Source organism: Amia ocellicauda, chromosome 14 (genome assembly GCF_036373705.1).
Source record: "Amia ocellicauda isolate fAmiCal2 chromosome 14, fAmiCal2.hap1, whole genome shotgun sequence".
NCBI lineage: Eukaryota > Metazoa > Chordata > Actinopteri > Amiiformes > Amiidae > Amia > Amia ocellicauda.
The window spans coordinates 16,351,134-16,372,749 of record NC_089863.1 but is presented as its reverse complement, the minus strand read 5'-3'; the positions used below and the strand labels follow the sequence as shown (position 1 = coordinate 16,372,749).

Sequence of the window (21,616 nt, the reverse complement as noted above, 5' to 3'; positions counted from 1 at the left end):
AAAATGTAAAATACTTCAACAATAAAACAGTATTATAGTAGTAGTATTACAGGAAGTAGTAATAATATTAATATTAATGATGTTGCTTGTGTGCCCTGTCCTGAGTTTTACTATTGGTTCAGATTCCTTGTTGTCAGAGAGAGTTGCCAGGCTGATCAGAGGGTTTGTCTGAGCTGTTCAACCTGTTTGGTCAGATAGAATGAAATGTAAAACACTCCCTGCACCTGCAGCTGTGAACACTGGGTCAGGTTACAGCTCCCTCAGATGGAGGCTTAAACAGAGGAACAGTCTGTGTCTCCCATCAGCTGTAACTGTCTCTCTAGAGCAGGTCTGACGCCGGGACTCGGGGGGACTGATCCAGCGGGTAACAGTGTGAGTCTGATCCTGAAGACCTGTCAGAGGGAGGACTGGAGCTGCTGGGGGCGTCTGACACGCACAAGGTGAGCACAGTGTGAGTGAGGTTTCATTACAGCTCTCTGTGGAAACACTGTGGGCCTCACTGGGGAAGAAGAGCAAATATATAATACATAAATAAAGAGATTTCCTCAGGGCTGCTAAACTCCAGTTGGATAGATATTAATTTGAATTGCTAGAAATCATTAAACACATTTCAATAGTTAAATGTGCTCTGATGTGTTTCAGCCCGAACCTGTTCGATCAAACTGTATCGACTGTCTTGCAAATTCTTCATGACAAAATTTTTCAACACTCACAATATACAATTGGGGTGGGTACATACAAATATACAATGACTTGCATATAGTCACACTTCCTTTGTAAATGTCTACAGAGTTTAGTGTTCACATTCTTTCAACATTAAACCAAAAGGTCCTTCTGCAACAAATAAGTTCAAATATGTTGATATGTATTAAGTGGTCAGAATTAATTTCTCTCTCATCAGAAAGGAGTTGTATGAATGTAGGGTATGTGTTTGTGTTAATGTTATTAATGGTGAAGCTCTCTTATTTACAGTACATAAACATAGATTTCATAAGAGACAGATTTTGGTATGTAATATGTCCCTTCATCAATACCATAGTGTCCTGAGATAGTACAACTGTTCTATAATCAGGAACACATTGCACACTCATGTTATTTACTGCACTATTCCCTTGTTTATTAGCTTTTCTTCACCTGGGTACAGGGCTTTCTGAGACACTGCTCTCCAGCTGGGATTGGCCTGTGAGTCTGTCTGTCTGTCCCAGGGATGAAGTCTGACCAATCAGAGTGGTTCTGTGTGATTGTCCTGCTGCTCCAGCAGACCTCAGTGTCAGGATCAGGTACAGTGAGGACACTTTTATTCTCCATAATGAACTGAGCTCAGACACTCAACACAGCACAAGGCTTTGCTTCCCTGCATCTCAATACAGTAGACTAGGAAGGTTCAACCCAAATCCCTTCCTCCTGAAATCTGACTGACTTTCTTAGGTCCTGAAATTAATCACATTATGATTTGGTATTTGTATCTGGAATGGAGCTCAGTGCTAGAAATTGCCCAGTCTGATTATTTACTGTGTGTGTCTCTCAATTCCTAAATAGTTTAATATTGTGACTTACCATTTTCATTAAAATAGCGTTCATTGCTGGAATGGTTCTGGGGTATTTCTTGTCTCGGCATGTTTGTTTGTATAACAGGCGGAGACTCAGTCCACCTATGTTTTATGTGTCTCTCCAGAGAGGTTTGAGGTTCTTGGCCCACGTTACCCCATGGCTGTTTACCCTGGAGAAGACACTGTTCTGCCCTGTTACCTCTCACCCAACATCAGTGCTGAGGACATGGAGATCAGGTGGTTCAGAGAAGACCCCTTTTCCCCTGTCTGTTTGTACCAGTATGGCCGGTATGACTTTGAGGAGCAGATCCCATCCTACAAGGGCAGGGCTGAGCTTTTCCCAGAGGAGTTCAGGAAAGGCAACGTGTCTCTGAGACTGAAGGATATTCGCGGCTCTGATGATGGGCGGTACAACTGTCTGGTCCAGTCTGCAAAGGCTCTTATTGATGTGGTTGTCAGAGGTCAGTGTTTTGCTCCAGTCTCACACTGATCATCTCTGTACACACTCTGTCACTGACAGTAATCCAGACATATCCTTGTACTGCTATGCTAATGCCCTCTGGTGTCTGACTATACTAGGACTGAAGCCACAGCAGCACACAGGACTTTAAATCACAATGGAAATGGTCATGTATTCACCAATTCGCAACTAGAGGTCACTAAACCCTGTCTGTCACATTCCCCAGCACCATGAACAATCATCCTATTAAAAATCCTCAAAAGCCATGTGCACTTGTTCCATCCTCCTCCTCCTCCCATTGATCCAGCACTCACAGCCTGTTACCTGCTTCCCCCTGCCCAGCCTATATATACCCCTTTCTTCCACATACACTTTGTGAAGTCTTGTATTCCCTTTGAGTTACATTACAGAGTGGCTCTACATTGTGTGAGGGTATTTTTTTTTTTTATTATTATTATTTTTTTTGGGACCCTTTCTTCCCTGTTTGACCTGTCTTTTGGATTTGTTTGCTGGCTCTTGACCCATTACCTGTCCCTGACCTCGCCTTTGTCCCTCCATGCAGCTGTGACATTTCTTGTTACAGAAATAATGCCAGTGTTGTCACTTTAAATTATTTTATTTTCCTAGTGTTTCACTACACTATTGTTGATGAGTTCAATTCTAGACAATTGTCTACAGCAGTTGAGCAGATCTCATTACAGCATTTTAAGATGAATAGATTTCATTTCATGACCATGACCAAAATGTTTTCTGAAACTGCTGCATTGAAATGTATGCCTTTCTTTGAAATAGCACAACACTGAAACCTTACTGTGTTTATATTTGGATTTGTAAAATCATGTAAACATTTTTTAGTTTAGTTCATCTGACAAGATGAAAGATACAAGTAACCTGCCTGAAGTTCATGAAAGCTGTGGTAACTGTTGACAGGTCAGTCCTCAGTGTCCCTCCACTCTGAAGGAGGTCAGACCCGACTGGAGTGCAGGTCAGAGGGCTGGTACCCTGAGCCTGCAGTGATCTGGACAGACAGGGACGGACACGACGTCACATCACTGTCCAACACCACAGTGGAGGCAGACAGTCGGGGTCTTCACACTGTCAGCAGCTTCATCCCAGTCAAACAGGAGTCCAATGTCTTTACCTGCCTGATTAGACATGCAGTACCTGAAGAAGACTGGGAACCGCAACTCCATATACCCAGTGAGTAATAAATATAAAAAGGACATACAGCACTGCTTCACCAAATGTGCAGTGAACTTGGTTAAAACTTTTGAGAGATTAACTAACCCCCAGCTTTGTGAATAGTGCAGTGTTGTGGCTTGATAGCATCAGATGCAGGAGACTAATATAGGAGCTGTGTGTCAGTTCCTGTGGGTTAATGCTGCTGTTCTGTTCTCCAGGGGACTTCTTCCCTGACCCCTCTGGGTGGATGGTGTCTTTATTCCTAATGGCCGCTCTCACTGTGGCAGCAGCTGCTCTTCTGGTGATCCAGTGGAGACGAATGGACAGTGAGTAATCGGTATACAGGTGTTAAGACTGGTTTAAAATATAATTATATGACATCTCACAATTTGCCCAGTGCACAAAGTCTTGTCTGAGTCATGTTTGTTTCAGTCAAATCCACTTAAAATTCTGGGTTACAAATAAATCCAAACAAAGCACTGTCACAAAACTATGGTGGCCCTGAAGTGCAACTGCTGAAAAAATAAAGCAGCGACTGGGAGATTTGGAAGAGGCTGCAGCTTTTTCAGAAGCAGTTATGGAAAGGGAGGGTACAACATAAAGTATATTTGACTTATGCCATTGGACAGCAAGCAAGTCACATCGGCCCAATAAAAACCTTGCAGTTCTTAACCCTTAACTCACGAAGAACCCAAAGGTTCTAAATAGAACCGCTGAAGAACCTTCAATTTTTAGAGTGAGTATGTACTCAGTTTTTTTCTGTTAGTTACAGTTATTAATTTATTGTAGTAGCTTTATTTTCTGTTAACTGTATTTGAAAGATTTTACATTTAAACAAGTAAAGTAGTCCTGATCCAATGTAAATTACAATGTCTGGTCATGCAAGTGGGGCAGGCTAATTTGAGAGCAATTCCAAAAGATAGAATAACACTAACTCGTTAATAATAATAATAATAATAATAATAATAATAATAATAAAAATGTTGATGTTTAGATAAATTAAATATACTTTTCTTACAACTTTATTGTGTAAATGAGTTATATATATATATATTATTTATTTAATGTATATCGTGCAGGCAAATTTGTAAATTGTTTATTAGAAGTAGCCAATACAATAAAGGTTAAGGTTCCCAACAGGTTTTGTACAGAACACTACAGACAGGACATGGTTTTAAAGTTAAAGCTAAGCAGAAAAGTACATTCAGTACAAAACACATGTAGATAAGAAGTTAGAGACAATGCAAAAGTCTTTAATAAAATAAAAATACTATTTTATATTAATTTGTTATTATTGTTTCTTAGATTTTTTTGAGTTATTCATATTTGTGAAAGCCTTCTAAAATTTTGCTCTTATCTATTAAAACAGTAAACTGCTCCTTCTGATGGAATTGTTAATGGATGTTTGCTGTTAGAGCTTAAGAATTATACAAATATGTGATTTATGTTTTCAATAAAGCACTGTCACACTGCTTTATAATAATTAAATACAGTTGATAATTTAGTAAATCTAGCTACTTTAAAACCCTGGTTATCTGAAAAAGGAAGACCTCCCCAAGGGGGAGGGGTTTCTGTGCACCGCCGTAGGAACCTGATTGAAACGTCATTCTATCAAAGCTGAAATTGGCCCCTGCGCTCGTCACTCAGAATAGGTCCCTTCCCACTTCCTATTCCAAAAAACGTGACGTCAGCGCAGGTTCATCCTCTTTTGCTGGGAGCTAGGACTCACGTGTGACCTTGCAACCCTTTGGCAGTGCTTCCTTTTTCAGGTAACCGGGGTTGCATAAGCTACCTATCGTTATCTTTCAAGTCGGAAGCACTGCCCAAGGGGGAGGGGTTACTGTATAACCAAGCCATCGCAAGGGAGGAGGCAGCGAGATGAAAATACTGTTTTATTTGGTGTAGTATTTTACATTTTCATTAAAAAAAACAATTCAATTTTTTTATACTTATGATTAAAATCTTTAAAAATCAATTCTTAAAATCACTTAAAAAAATTTAAAATCTTTGTGATTTTCAACGAAAAACAAAACAATTAACTTAAAATAAACATGTGCACAAAACAACAAAACAAACGTGATTAAAGCAAAACTGCTCACCAACATAAAAGTCAAATACATTGAAAATAACTGAAAATGCATTGGACAAAATAAAGAAACAATTAAAAAGGTAAGAAAAATAAAAAACAAACAAAAAAGGTCCAATGCATTTAAAATTAAATCCAAGACGGACAATGTATTTGACAAAAGAATATAACAAAACGAAACCAAAAAACCCCTAAAACAATTAGTGATTTAAAAACAACTAAATCTTTAAAAACAATTAAGATTCATTTTTAAAATCTTTTTAAAAACAATCATCCATAAAATATTTAAAAGATCTTGGACTCGGGCTCCAGCAGGGGGAACTGACCGTCCCCGGAGGTGGGTCCCATCATGGGATCCTGCGCTCCCCCAGATCTTGTATGTGCTAGTTCTTATAGGCTTCCTCCTTGCCCCTCTGATGGACCTCCAGATTGACGTAGTCCCTTACGAACACCATGCCCCTCCGCGCGATGACAATCGGGTCCAGCTCCTGCTTGTTGAATAGACAGATGTTCCGTCCCTCCCACAGTGCCTGCTTCACTGCGCAGACGACACGCCACCAGCACCTCAGGGTGGATGATGATAATCCCCTGGCCGGACCGTACATGATCTGCTGGGCGGTCGCCCGCGCAGGAACGGCAAACCTGTGGAGGAACGGAGAAAACAGGAGCCAGACCCTGTGGGCGGAGGGGCACTCACTAAAGATGTGAGCCTCCGTCTCCTTCTCCAGGCAACCCTTATAGGGGCAGGTGTCATAAGGAGCTATGCCCCTTCTGTGCATGAACACTCGGGTGGGGAGACACCGACTCACAGCCATCCAGGAGACATCTTTCTGCGTATTCGTGAGGCAAACGTGCGTAGCGTTAGCCCAGATAAACCGGCAGGTTTCTGGAGGGAAATCTTCTATCCGGCTGGTCTCCTGGGTAGATCTCATCTGGCTACAGATGGTCTTATAATCCCAGGAGGCCAGCACGACTTTATGGAGGCCTACTTCGAGCGCAAAGGCTCGGAGCGCCCTGTAGAACGGCGGGGGATCCCACGAGTGCGGCCTGGTGTTATCCATGGCGCATAGGCCGAATGGTCTCAGGCTGCTGGCAAAATAAAAGCGGTTCATGAAACTCACCTTCTTGCCAGCAGCCTGGATGTTCTTGACCACATAGGCCAGCCCCTGCGCCTTAATCAGCCGCACAACGTCCGGGACCCCCCTGCCTCCATCCAGGGTACCCTTCACCATCTGCACTCTTTTCAGCCTCTCCATTTTGCTCCCCCAGACAAACCGAAATATAATTCGGGTCACTAATTTTGCGATGACCTTGTCTGGGGGGAAGATCATTCCTACGTAGAGGAGTATCGGGAAGAGGATGGCCTTTACGACAAGCACCTTACCAGCCATCGTCAAGGTCCTTGTGCTCCAGCCGTGGATCTTCTTTTGGACCTTCGCTATGGCCTCCTCCCAGCTCCGGGTGCCCGTGTTGGTCCCGTCGATCGTGATCCCCAGAACCTTGATAGACGGCTTCACAGGGAACACGGTCGGCGGGCCCCGGCCGACAGGCCATGCCCTGGAGAGGTAGACCTCGCTCTTGGCCTTGTTGACAGCGGCCCCCGTCGCCCTGCAGAAGCCGTCCAGCAGTTCCTCGACCCTGGCCACGGACGGAGCGTCCGTGCAGACCACGGCCACGTCGTCCATATAGGCCAGGGCCTTCAGTTGCTCTCCGCCGGAACCCGGGAGATGGAAACCTGTCACCCGGACGTCCCGGCGGATCGCCTGCATGAACGGCTCCAAGCAGAGGACGTACAGCAGGGCCGACAGGGGACAACCCTGCCGGACCCCCGACCTGACCGGAAATGGTTCGGTCAGGTGGCGGTTCACAAGGACCCTGCTGCTTAGACCGCTGTAGATGATCTTAACCCACTTCCTCAGGCCAAGAGCGAGACCCATCCTCTCCATGACGAGCTGCAGGTATTCGTGGCCCACTCTGTCGAAGGCTTTCTCCTGGTCCATCTGATTAGGACCAGGGGAAGCCCTCTCTCGTTCGAGTAGGCCGCGAGATGAAAAGGGAGCCTTCCCCGAGGTGCACCACTAGGGGCCTCGGTAACACAACTCCAGACAGTAACCTCAGGGGCCCCATAGGGCCGCACCTGAGCTGCCCAGGAGTGAGGACCATACTCGCGCTCTTACCGGGAACTGTCTAGAATTAGCATATACAAGGCGGGGCTACAGAGGTCAACTCTTACGCCCTCCGCTCACAATAGCAAGGCCGGCTGCTCTACTAGTGCAGCTAGGAGCGAGGCCAAATCTACTTGCACAATATCTGGCGCGGGCAATCAAGCAACTTGTGCAGCCTCCACGCATTATCATGGCAGTGGACCCTTGATCCAATAGGAGCGGGGCCACAGACCCAATGAAAAAACAACAGGATACATAGCTGGCTAGTCAACAGAGTAGCCGAGCTGAACAAGAATATACAATTTGTACATATCGCGTGACAGCAAGACCTTCATGCTGTCAACACGCAGCACAGGAGCATCCAACTCAACTGAATAGTACAGAGTGGAAGAGCTCTACTGTGCTGACAATTAGATTTCGTACAAACGAACTATATACACCATGGGGCGCAGGAGCCTGCTCATGCGCCACGTATGGGATATCGTAGGGGTGGCCACTTGCTTCACTAGCACAGCTAGAAGCAAGGCCACACCAGCTTGACCATGTCGTAACAAACAAACTATATACATAATGGGGCTCAGGAGCCAGCTCATGTGCCACACGTGGAACACACACCTGCCGAATAGCACAGCTAGTGCAGGGCAACTACAGCTCTTACCGTGTGAATAAATTAACTATGTACACGGCAGGGCACTGGAGAAACTCAAATGCCCTCCGCTCCATGGCATACACAGACCTGCTGACCAAGGAACTATATATACAGCGAGGCAGCGAACTCGAGCGCCATCACCTGGAAAACCGCGGCAGTGATCTCCATGCTGCACAGGTCAGCCGGAGCCACAGTCCTGCTGTCTAACCAATTTATATATATATACACCGATCAGCCATAACATTATGACCACTGACAGGTGAAGTGAATAACACTGATAATCGATTTATCATGGCACCTGTCAGTGGGTGGGATATATTAGGCAGCAAGTGAACAGTTTGTCCTCAAAGTTGATGTGTTAGAAGTAGGAAAAATGGGCAGCGTAAGGATCTGAGCGACTTTGACAAGGGCCAAATTGTGATGGCTAGACGACTGGGTCAGAGCATCTCCAAAACTGCAGCTCTTGTGGGGTGTTCCCAGTCTGCAGTGGTCAGTATCTATCAAAAGTGGTCCAAGGAAGGAAAAGCAGTGAACCAGTGACAGGGTCATGGGCGGCCAAGGCTCATTGATGCACGTGGGGAGCGAAGGCTGGCCCGTGTGGTCTGATCCAACAGACGAGCTACTGTAGCTCAAATTGCTGAAAAAGTTAATGCTGGTTCTGATAGAAAGGTGTCAGAACACACAGTGCATCGCAGTTTGTTGCGTATGGGGCTGCGTAACCGCAGACCAGTCAGGGTGCCTATGCTGACCCCTGTCCACTGCCGAAAGCACCTACAATGGACATGTGAGCATCAGAACTGGACCACGGAGCAATGGAAGAAGGTGGCCTGGTCTGATGAATCATGAGTTCAGGGTTTTGACTTGGCCTCCAAAGTCCCCAGATCTCAATCCAATCGAGCATATGTGGGATGTGCTGGCCAAACAAGTCCAATCCATGGAGGCCCCACCTCGCAACTTAAAGGACTTAAAGGATCTGCTGCTAATGTCTTGGTGCCAGATACCACAGCACACCTTCAGAGGTCTAGTGGAGTCCATGCCTTAATACGTTAGAACTGTTTTGGAACCTACACAATATTAGGCAGGTGGTCATAATGTTAAGGCTGATCGGTGTATGTGTATATATATATATATATATATATATATATATATACAGAGCGGGGTACAGGCCAGACGCATGCACCACTGCAACACAATGTATAATGAACGGACTATATACAGGGCAGCCTCATGCCTGTAGGCCGCATGACAGACCCTGGGAACACATCGACAGGGCTGTCAGTAAATCCAGGAGCAGCTCGCGTGCATAGTCATAGTCCGATGGATGGGAAAAACACGGTTCACTAGCTCCCTCAGGATGTACTTAACAGGGGCAGACTGGGAGAGGAAAAAGGCAGGAGCCAGAGTCTGTAGGCTACTGGGGCTCGACTGCAGCCAACACCAGGTTCTCAATGGAAGGGACCCGTCCCGTCACGTCCAACCTGTAGAACCGGTCAAATGTAAGGGGTGAGGCCCAAGCTGCAGCCACACAAATGTCTGCCAAGGGGGTGCCTTAAAAAAGTCCCGGTGGACTCATAGGCCATGGTAATAGTGTCCACAATCCAGTGCAAGAGGTGCTGCTTTGAAAGCACCTGGCCCTGTGTCCACGCTCCATAAGACATAAACTGTTGGTCTGAGCGCTGAATGTCCTTAGTGCGTTCCAAATAGCACCTGAGGGCCCGCACAGGGCAGAGCAGGTGAAGCCGACTCTCTTGCTCTGAAGCAAAGGGAGGAGGATGAAAAGCCATCAACTGAAAAATGAAATGGAGACAGCACTTTCAGGAGGAATGCAGGGTTAGGCTGTAGCATGAACCTGGAGCCATCTCCTGCAAAATGTACACACGATGAGTGTACAGACAGGGCATGTAACTCGCTCACATGTTTTGCAGAGGTGATTGCCAGCAAAAACGCAGTCTTAAGTGACTTCAGCTCAGCTGAGTTCAGTGGCTCAAATGGGGCTTGGGAAAGTGCGTCCAGCACAACATCAAGATGCTATGCAGGCAGTGATGGGGTGCGAAGAGGCCGCAGCCGTCAAGCTCCCTTTAAAAACTTCACAGCCAGGAAATGAGACCCTGGGGGCTCGCCATCAATCTGGACATGACATGCGGAGATGGCCACCAGATACACTTTGAGCGTGGATGGGGACTTGCCCTGGTCCAACAGCTCTTGTAAAAATTGCAATATGACCCCAATGGGGCAATGAATTGTGTCTTGACCGCCATCTTGGCACCAGGTGCTAAACGTCTGCCAGCAGTAGGAATACTGCAACCTCGTAGAGGGAGCTCTCGCCGACTGCATAGTGGCTACTACCGCGAATAGTGGCTACTACCCTAGGCAATCAGTCGCTTCCGCTCAGAGGCCAGGCCCAGAGCTGGAGGAGGCCCGGATTGGGGTGCCAAAAGCATGCCCTGCACCTGGGACAACGTCTGCTCTCACTGGGAGCTGCCAAGGCACTCCGTGGAGGAGGGCGATCAGGTCTGCGAAGCAGAATCTGCGAGGCCACCGAGGGGATATCAGCAGAACTGTTGCTCGTTCTCTCCTGACCTTCTCCAGGACCACCGGGAGAAGGGGGAATGGTGGGAACGCATAAAGGAGACAGCACGGCCACATGTGGACTAGCGCGTCGATCCCTAGGGTTCCTGAGTGGCCTTGGATGGAGAACCATAGTGGGCAATGTGTGGACTCTTCCGAGGCAAAGAGATCCACGTCGGCTCTGCCAAACCAGCTCCACAGTTGCTGTATCACAGATGGGTGGAGGCGCCGGGGGCCTCCCCAAGAGAGGAGATCTGCCGCTGTGTTGGCCAGGCCTGGGAGGTGAACTGCTCTGATGTAGCAGAACCATGACTGGCCCACAGAAGCAGACGACGTGCTAGGCAGTACAGTCTGCGCGACCGGAGACCCCCTTGCCTGTTGATATAGGTGACCACCGCTGTGTTGTCCATCCGAACAAGCACATGTCTGTCCCGCAGGACCGGCAGGAAATGAGACAGTTCAAGGAGGACGGCTTGTAAATCTAGGACATTGATATGGAGGGCCCATCCACCTGCCTCAGACTCCACGTCCGTCGCAGACTGCTCCCCAACCCTGCTTGGAGGCATCTGTCGCGATAACTGCTCGGTGGTAGACTGGACCTAGGGGCACACCGAGGGTTAAATTGTGAGGGCTCAGCCACCAACACAGCGCCTTCCAGCATGCCCGAGTGACTGTGACTCGGCGTGCTCGATCACGGTGAGGGTGCATCCTGAGAGACTCAACTGAAGGAGGCTGAGGGGGAGGGTCTGTGATGCAGCCTCTAGGAGACCCAGCAGCCTCTGGCAAAGTGACACCCTGACACGAGCTCTCAGTCGGAAGAGGGAGAGACACATGCGTGTGGAGGCAACTCTCTCTGGAATGGCGAGCATGGCAACAGAATCGAGGCGCAGTCCGAGGAACTTTGCCTGCTGAGTTGGCGTCAGGCGGCTCTTCTCTCGATTGACCTGAAGGCCCAATGCGGAAAGGTGGCCTAAAATCAGGGTCGTGTGTTCCTGAACCTGCTCCCTCGAGTGAGAACAAACTAGCCAGTCGTCTAGATAGTTGAGGATGCGGACCCCCTGACAACACAAGGGGGCTAAAACGACATCCATGCACTTGGAAAAAGTGCGTGGGACTAGCGACAGGCTGAAGGGGAGAACAGCAAATTCAAACGCTCGGCCCTCGAAGGCAAAGAAACTTCCTGTGTGCCCGCACAATGGGGATCCGAAAGTAAGCATCTTTCAGATCCACCGTGGTGAACCAGTCACCGGGCTTGATGGCCTGGGACATGGTGCGCAGGTAGAGCATCTTGAAGTGCAACACCTTGAGGTGGCAGGTTAGGCGCCTCAGATCCAAGATAGGGCAGAAACCGTCATCTTTCTTGGGCACAGGGAAGTATGGGGAATAAAATCCCTTGTGCTGCCCCGGCAGGGGCACTTCACGGATTGCTCGCTTCTCCAGGAGATCGGCGATTTTGACGTGAAGTGCCGCACCCTGCAATGGGTCCCTCACTCGCGTTCACACCATGCCCTGGAAGGCAGGTGGATGTGCCTGAAATTGTAGGGAGTAGCCAACTGATATAATTTGGAGCACCCGGGCCAGCTGTAGGGACAGCTCCCTCTCCTGGAGGGTGCGTGAGAGGATCTCCTCCACGGAGGGGCCAAAAGTGTAAGTGCGTCTCCACCTGTCAATGTTTATATACATGGGGGCGCTGCGACTCCAACCACACGCAACCTTGCTGTTGCCGGACTGAACACTGTATATACCAAGCACCAGGTGCTGGATACAAGTGCCGCGTAGGCCAGTAGGCTTAACCACACCCTGTGTGCTGGGGTTTCTGGGGACACCAGTTGACCGGGGTCCACGGGGGCCGAGGGTAGTAGACCACCAGCCGTAGCGGGATCTAAAACCAAGGCCTGCACGCACGGACTGGGAGGGCTAGCAGTGCTCGTTCTCAGTGAACTGAGAGAGCGAGATCTACAGCTGCAGCTGTGGGCTGTAGTGTGGGCGCAAGCCAGCGGAGGAGCACGTCACGCGGGTGAGACTCAGGCCAGGCAGCCGGGCCTCGGATTTTACTGCCGCTGCTAGCGCTCATGCTGTGGAGGAAAATATTCTGTGGACAAGAAACCAACACAGCAAGCAGTCGGAATATATATATAACTATATAAACACGACTATTATTTTTAAAGTGTGCTATTTGTGTCCGAAACTGAAACCGAAGCGCACCGGAGCCCCGGAGCGCGAACGGGACAGAATCAGGTTAGCTATCAATAATAATAACTAAACAGTACAAGTAGACACAGAAAATAAACGGTGGTGACATCACAGCTGTGAAGCCAACCAACCGGATAATAATAATAATTATTGTAAAAACAATAATAATAATAATAAGTCTAATGCACAGACAAGACAAAGAGAGCTCACGTTCTCGGTCCTGGCGAAGTGGTAAAAGATGGCGAACCTGCGCTAACGTCACGTTTTATGGAACAGGAAGTGGGAAGGGACCTGTTCTGAGTGACGAGCACAGGGGCCAATGCCAGCTTTGATAGAGTGACGTTTCGATCAGGTTCCTACGGCAGTGCGCAGCAACCCCTCCCCCTTGGGCAGTGCTTCCGACTTGAAAGATAACCCTATTCTGTCTCCTACCTAAGCTTTCATTCATTTCAAATACATTTTAGGACAGCCCTATAACTCTATTAATATGTAACCACAAAGTGGATAGAGAGCAGAAGATCACATAAATATTAATATGAATACTTACCACTTGTGTTTAGCCTTCATGCACTGCGCAGTTGGCGCCCCTTTCTCAAATTCTGTTGTCTCTTCTGGAGAAGCAGGCTCAGCTGACGTGACTTGCTTGCTGTCTAATGGCATCAGTCAAATATATTTTACAATGTACCTCCCTTTCCGTTATTGCTTCTGAAAATGCTGCAGCCGCTGCTTTATTTTTTCAGCACTTCCAAATCTCGCAGCCGCTGCTTTATTTTTTCAGCAGTTGCACTTCAGGGCCACTGTACAAAACACCTCCTCAGCGTGGTGCCGACCCAGGCACGCAACACAATAGTTGTGGAGGTCTGCAGCTGGAAGCTTAGCAGGATACCACTGACTATGTTGGAAGCCCGACATCATGGCGCACCCATTGAACGATGCAGGTGTTGTGACATCAAAGAACTCGAGTAAAAATGAAAAAGTCTAGGAAAAGTTACAAGAAACGGCAATTAAAAAAACATAGAGAATTTTTTTTTTAAACCTCAATAGAAACATCCCGTAAATGTGGACCATCAAGAGTAACTCATGTCCTGAGAGCAGGTTGAGGAATGTGAGTCCAAGAGCACCAACAAGACAGACCACTTTGAATGACGCTTGAACGTCAAGAAGGCATCAATGGAAAGACTTTTTTGGACCTTGTCCTCAAAGGGTTGAGTGACACCAAGTCCAATTGAACCGCAAACACACACCTCGTGAATGCCGCATGCAGAAACTCCATGTCAGAGTTAAATCTGTCCAACCACCAGAGAGTAGAAAGTGGGACAACTGTGCAGCTGCACAGAAGGTCCCAACAATCCCGAGAGAAGTGGGGTCAAATGCAGACTGCCACACTGCCACAGATTATTGGTGTTGTCTGTTGCAAGGTGCACAGGCCTCGGCTACCTATTCAGTCAAGCTCAGTACCTTGTCCCACAGGAGCCCCAGTATCCCCATCTCACTGCCTGGAACAAAGTCTCCTTTGCAGAGACAAGACAGCTGGGGCTGTGACAGGGGACGGGCTAAGCAGGTCACAGCACACAGGAGCCTATTGGCAGCTTTGCTATAAGGGTTCAATCATTTAGAATTGGAAAGGTTTAATCCCTCTGGGAACTGATTTTGAATAGAGAGAGAACCACTTTCTATGCTCTATGTACTAATTGTCTACATATATTTATTTGCAGAGAAGGAGACAATGTGGCTGTTCAAGGGTAAGTCAATCACTACATTGTGGATTTACTTTTTGTAATTACTCTTAATTAATTGCACACTACAGCCTCTTAAATATCATTCAAAACCTCAATTCTAATTTTAAAATGTATTTTTAAATATCCTTAAAAAAGGGAAATATTAGGTATTTTTCAACACTGTACTTACAAATATACTCCAAACCTTGGTGTGGTAGAATATTACAGCTGTGTCATTATCACTGACATCTGAGAGTGTAATGGATTGTCTCCTTTTACTTTCAGGTCTTCCCAAAGTATGGGGTAAGTGTTATTTGATGAAGTTTTGTGACATTAATACATTTGCTGCTGTGTTTTCCACAAGCTGTGAGTAGTGGATGTTTGCTGTATTATGTTGTGGATATCTCCTTTTACTGATAAATCCATCAATGAATTTCCACTGACTGCTCTAAAGCACCACTGAAGACTTGTGTCTCCCTCACTGCCTCAGCTCTGCCAGGTTATGTCCACACAGGGAGACGGAAGTGTGTGATCTCAAGTCAAAATGTAGTTCTTGAGTGGTAGATCTCACACACACTTCTGTATTGTGCATAGGGTGAAGGAGAGGTAGACAGAAAAAGGGCATGAGGGATAGAATATGATTTTATGAATCATTAAAAGTAGAGCTCTAGACCTTGATAAATCCAGAAACTGCACAATCTTAATTCTAGTCATGAAACTGACCTTTTTCTGTCATTCATCATGAAATATGATTTTTAAGATGTTATGCTGCTATATTACTGGACAGACTGTAGAAATCTTGGAATATGAAATGAGGAAGGTTTTCCATGACATAGGCTGTATCAAAAAAATACTGTTTCTGTTTTTTCTAATCTAGGAAATTATGCTTTTAGATTTTTTCAAGAAATAGTTTGTTGAATTATAACATGTCTTGCTAATTGAATGGACAGACTGTAGTTTCCCTCTCTGCCCAGGTGGGGCCTCCCTTCTCCAGCACTGAATATCCAATAGTGATTGTGTCACTAACAGTCAAGACTCCTGAAGACTGCTGCTGAGAGTCTCTTTTCAGGAGGATCATCTCTGACTCTGTTCCCTCAGATCAGAGCCCTTAATAATCCTCACTGACCCCCTGTCACTGAGACAGTGCTGTAGAGCCGCTCAGAGCCCTTAATAATCCTCACTGACCCCCTGTCACTGAGACAGTGCTGTAGAGTTGCTCAGAGCCCTTGCAGGAGCAGCACACACAGCTCATGTCTGTGTTTAGGTTGTTCACAGAGCAGAAGCAGCTTTAAAAGCACAGTGTGCTGGAATTGTGTCTGTACTCCCAATGTTTTCTATTGTTTTCCCACAGCTGACGTGACTCTGGACCCTGATACAGCACACTGTAACCTGACCCTGTCTGAGGATGGGAAGAGAGTGAGAGAAGGAGAGAGGCAGGATCTCCCTGACAATCCACAGAGATTTGATTTCTGGTCCTGTGTCGTGAGCAGAGAGAGCTTCACCTCAGGGAGACACTACTGGGTGGTGGAGGTGAATGGAGAGTGCTCAATAGGAGTGACCAAAGAGTCTGCCCAGAGGAAAGGAGGTTTCAGCTTCACTCCCCAGCAGGGATACTGGGGTCTGAATTGTTACTCATCCCGTCTCTCTGCTCTCACTACTCCAATGAAAACCCTCCCTCAGAGTCTGCTGCCCAAGATACTGGGGGTGTGTGTGGATATTGAGGAGAGGCAGGTCTTCTTCTTTAAAGTGGAGTCCAGGGCTCTTATCTACACCTTCAACGACATGCAGTTCAACAAGGGAGAGAAGATCTATCCAGTTTTACGAACTTTGGATAGAAACAGAGACCTTGTGATTCTGCCTCCTGTTGTTTCTGTAGATGAAACAGATCAGAGACTGAAGCCAGTCTGACAGCTGATACACTGAACACACAGTAATCTCCTGTTTACACTATGATATTCTCTATAGTGTGTATGAAGTGAGATTTTGTACATGATTTAAACCCAAGATATATATTTTTATTATTATTCATCAGTTCTGTTAGCCACAATAGATTAATGTAATAGAAGGCAAATAGATTATTTTGACCATAGTAGATGACCTGACCATGAGGACAAGGATATTGGAGCCCCCTCCCCCAACTCAGTGGAACAAGCCAAGGAGCTGCTAAAAAGGGGGTGTTTTGGGTGAAGGATTATTATTTTATTAAGGATTATTATTATTATTATTATTATTATTATTACATCCATTCATTTTCATAAAACTGGTTAAAGGTTAGTGGGAGGAGTATGAATTTCAATACGTTGAGTGGGGGGGTTGTTAGTTGGCTATGGTGGCTCATTTAGGACAGTTGAGAAAATGAAATATGTTTGTTCTCTTCAGGTCTTGCATTTGTAGATCTCAATAAATGGTTCAGTTCACTTGAAATGCAAACATTAATTATCTTGTGATCGTGAGATAGCGACTTTGGAATATCTGAGATCCCGTGAAGAATTGTCTTATGTTGTTGTGTTTGTATATCACTATAAAAGCCCACTGGCATCCTTGGAAAAATTATAATGAAAAAGAAGCAAACAAACATATTAGCTTGTTTAGCCCTTTAACACTTCTAAATATTTTGTAGTCATTTTTGTATTACTAATAGCCATTTTCTATACTTTTGAGGCATAAGCAATTAGGAAATTACACTTACTACCCAGGAACAAAAAAAACAATTGTTACACGGTGTATTAATGCTACTGCTATGGTTACTTCTGAAATAATTGTTAAAAGCAATAGCATAAGTGTCAATAACAAGATCAAATCAGTCTCCCACTGTATTGTTGTGTTTATAGTGTATGAGACAATTAGTTTGTTGCCCATGTTATTATTTAGAAAACATATGTTGTATTTGTCTGACACATTTACAGTAATTGTGCAGTGTCTTTAAGAAAGCAAGTTTTATGTCGGTTCTGTGACTCCTGCGCTTCTATATACACGACTATAGACAACTGGGTCAGAGCATCTCCAAAACTGCAGCTCTTGTGGGGTGTTCCCGGTCTGCAGTGGTCAGTACCTATCAAAAGTGGTCCAAGGAAGGAAAAGCGGTGAACTGGCGACAGGGTCATGGGCAGCCAAGGCTCATTGATGCACGTGGGGAGCGAAGTCTGGCCCGTGTGGTCCGATCCAACAGACGAGCTACTGTAGCTCAAATTGCTGAAAATGTTCATGCTGGTTCTGACAGAAAGGTGTCAGAACACACAGTGCATCGCAGTTTGTTGCGTATGGGGCTGCGTAGCCGCAGACCAGTCAGGGTGCCCATTATGACCCCTGTCCACTGCCGAAAGCGCCTACAATGGGCATGTGAGCATCAGAACTGGACCATGGAGCAATGGAAGAAGGTGGCCTGGTCTGATTAATCACTTTTTCTTTTACATCACATGGATGGCCGGGTGTGTGTGCGTCGCTTACCTGGAGAACACATGGCACCAGGATGCACTATGGGAAGAAGGCAAGCTGGCGGAGGCAGTGTGATGCTTTGGGCAATGTTCTGCTGGGAAACCTTGGGTCCTGCCATTAATGTGGATGTTACTTTAACACGTACCACCTACCTAAGCATTGTTGCAGACCATGTACACCCTTTCATGGACACAGTATTCCCTGATGGCATTGGCCTCTTTCAGCAGGATAATGCACCATGCCACAAAGCAAAAATGGTTCAGGAATGATTTGAGGAACACAACAATGAGTTCAAGGTGTTCCCCAGATCTCAATCCAATCGAGCATCTGTGGGAAGTGCTGGACAAACAAGTGCGATCCATGGAGGCCCCACCTCACAACTTACAGGACTTAAAGGATCTGCTGCTAACGTCTTGGTGCCAGATACCACAGCACACCTTCAGAGGTCTAGTGGAGTCCATGCCTCGACGGGTCAGGGCTGTTTTGGTGGCAAAAGGGGGACCTACACAATATTAGGCAGGTGGTCATAATGTTATGACTGATCGGTGTACTGTCTCTAATTTCATGGAGCTCCATTTATACTGAAAGTTGTTGTTCCTTCATGCAGAACTTTATTTACACATCTTAATATTCTTACTGCCCATATCAATGACAGCCCCGATTCTGCCGTATCCCCCCCAGTGGATGTATCCACTGTATCCCATTAGTCCTATTAGATCCTGTATCCACTGTATCCCATTGGCCCATACCTTAGACACTGTATCCTATTGACTGAAGCACACTTACTCCAGCCTCTGAGCGGCAAAGGAATAGCTGCAAATAACAACATGTAGCCATTAATAACATAATCCATACAATATATCAAGTACTTAAACGTGTTTAATGTTTCACTAATTATATCATGGCATGTACACTCACCTAAAGGATTATTAGGAACACCTGTTCAATTTCTCATTAATGCAATTATCTAACCAACCAATCACATGGCAGTTGCTTCAATGCATTTAGGGGTGTGGTCCTGGTCAAGACAATCTCCTGAACTCCAAACTGAATGTCTGAATGGGAAAGAAAGGTGATTTAAGCAATTTTGAGCGTGGCATAGTTGTTGGTGCCAGACGGGCCGGTCTGAGTATTTCACAATCTGCTCAGTTACTGGGATTTTCACGCACAACCATTTCTAGGGTTTACAAAGAATGGTGTGAAAAGGGAAAAACATCCAGTATGCGGCAGTCTTGTGGGCGAAAATGCCTTGTTGATGCTAGAGGTCAGAGGAGAATGGGCCGACTGATTCAAGCTGATAGAAGAGCAACTTTGACTGAAATAACCACTCGTTACAACCGAGGTATGCAGCAAAGCATTTGTGAAGCCACAACACGTACAACCTTGAGGCGGATGGGCTACAACAGCAGAAGACCCCACCGGGTACCACTCATCTCCACTACAAATAGGAAAAAGAGGCTACAATTTGCACAAGCTCACCAAAATTGGACAGTTGAAGACTGGAAAAATGTTGCCTGGTCTGATGAGTCTCGATTTCTGTTGAGACATTCAGATGGTAGAGTCAGAATTTGGCGTAAACAGAATGAGAACATGGATTCATCATGCCTTGTTACCACTGTGCAGGCTGCTGGTGGTGGTGTAATGGTGTGGGGGATGTTTTCTTGGCACACTTTAGGCCCCTTAGTGCCAATTGGGCATCGTTTAAATGCCACGGCCTACCTGAGCATTGTTTCTGACCATGTCCATCCCTTTATGACCACCATGTATCCATCCTCTGATGGCTACTTCCAGCAGGATAATGCACCATGTCACAAAGGTCGAATCATTTCAAATTGGTTTCTTGAACATGACAATGAGTTCACTGTACTAAACTGGCCCCCACAGTCACCAGATCTCAACCCAATAGAGCATCTTTGGGATGTGGTGGAACGGGAGCTTCGTGCCCTGGATGTGCATCCCACAAATCTCCATCAACTGCAAGATGCTATCCTATCAATATGGGCCAACATGCTTTCAGCACCTTGTTGAATCAATGCCACGTAGAATTAAGGCAGTTCTGAAGGCGAAAGGGGGTCAAACACAGTATTAGTATGGTGTTCCTAATAATCCTTTAGGTGAGTGTATATCAGCATGTGGAAAATACTGCTAATGTCATTCTGTAGCATGTTGTTTCTGTATAGATTTCACTGTCAGACCATTTCTAAACTGTCACTGAGCAAATGTAAGATATGTAAGTATTAATGCATTGTTAAATTAAAGGCAAACATTAATTTTAATTAATCTAAATGTTCAACCTTACTTTTAGATTCACAGTCTCTCCTTGTCTGTAGGGAAATATAAAAAGTGTCAATAGTCAATAGCAGTGCTGACAGACTCCTGAATTTCTATGGTCATATAAAATACACGGAAGAGTCACACTGCACTGCAACACAAAATACAGTATTGGTGGGAAATACCCAACACAATAGTAAACTAGTGAATGTGCCTACAATTGACCTCTGCACCACAACAGCTATAATTATTTTATACAGCTGTTTTCCTGCAATCGTCACCTATAGATGAACTGTAGTGTGAATCTTAACCCTTAATCGTAGGTGTTTAAATTGTGTGAAATATAAGTTATAACATTGCTGGCAACTGTCCTGTGTTTGTGAAACACTTGCAGCACCAAAGAGCCCTGCAGAGGTTATTGTGTGGATACACACTGGAGAACACTGTAATGATGGGCTGATGTCATTAATCAGTAACTTATCTAGAGTCCTGAGTCAGTTGCAGAGAGCAGTGCTGTGGATGGAGGGGTTAGTTCTGTGTCTGCAGGAACAATCTGCAGTTTTCCTGCAGCTACTGTCCTGCTGGCTGTACACTGCGTCATGTGTTCAGGAGTTGGGCGCACTATGTATATATATCTATGTAATTCATGAAATGCCACACAAGCATCCAGACACTCACTGTCCATTCATCTCCACTGGATCAGCAGAAGAGCAGCTACTGCCACAGTGAGAGAGGCCATTAGGAATAAAGACACCATCCACCCACAGGGGTCAGGGAAGAAATCCCCTGGAGAAAAGAACAGCAGCATTAAGACACAGGAACTGACACTCCGCTCCTCAGACACTGGCCTGATCCCTACTGATGAAGCCACACAGCACTGGGTTGAGCTTGTGGGTGGTGAGTCTAGAGAGTCTGAGGGTCCAGATGGAAAGACACTAATGCAGCCCTGGTTCCACCTTTAAAATAAATAAATACGGTGCTCTAAGAGCATTAGTCTCTTTCTTTACTCAGGTACACCTTCAGCCACCTGCAGCGCTCCAGTTAGAGGAAGATTTCAGTAGCTTAGACAACAGAATAACCTCATAGATTCTCTTTTGTTTATTGCATACTGTAACAATTAAAGCAAACTTAAGCATGAAAACAATCAAAATAGTCTGTAAATACTTAATACATACTGGGTATGTGGAGTTGGGGTTCCCAGTCTGTTTCAGGTACTTCTAAAAAGGCAGGTGAAGACATTGGACTCCTGTCTGACTGGGATGGAGCTGCTGACAGTGAGACACTCCTGACTGTCTCTCTCTAGTCGTGTCCTGGACAGTGATGTGACATCGTGTCCGTC

At 46.0% G+C, this 21,616-nt stretch overlaps 1 protein-coding gene across 1 annotated transcript; it reads left to right on the top strand.

Moving 5' to 3' along the window:
* Positions 1-223: 223 nt before the first annotated feature.
* LOC136767844 (butyrophilin subfamily 1 member A1-like) lies at positions 224-17,518 on the top strand. The gene is made up of 8 exons (XM_066721879.1): positions 224-451; positions 1,145-1,280; positions 1,676-2,011; positions 2,941-3,210; positions 3,411-3,518; positions 14,569-14,595; positions 14,857-14,874; positions 15,923-17,518. The coding sequence occupies exons 2-8, from the start codon at positions 1,208-1,210 to the stop codon at positions 16,477-16,479; spliced, it is 1,389 nt and encodes a 462-aa protein (XP_066577976.1). The 5' UTR covers positions 224-451; positions 1,145-1,207; the 3' UTR covers positions 16,480-17,518.
* Positions 17,519-21,616: the final 4,098 nt, after the last annotated feature.

Coding starts and splice junctions, on each gene's coding strand:
- LOC136767844 (XM_066721879.1), top strand. CDS start 1,208: ATGAAGTCTGACCAATCAGAGTGGTTCTGTGTGATTGTCCTGCTGCTC. Junction 2,012..2,940: donor TATTGATGTGGTTGTCAGAG/GTCAGTGTTTTG, acceptor AACTGTTGACAG/GTCAGTCCTCAGTGTCCCTC. Junction 3,211..3,410: donor ACCGCAACTCCATATACCCA/GTGAGTAATAAA, acceptor TCTGTTCTCCAG/GGGACTTCTTCCCTGACCCC.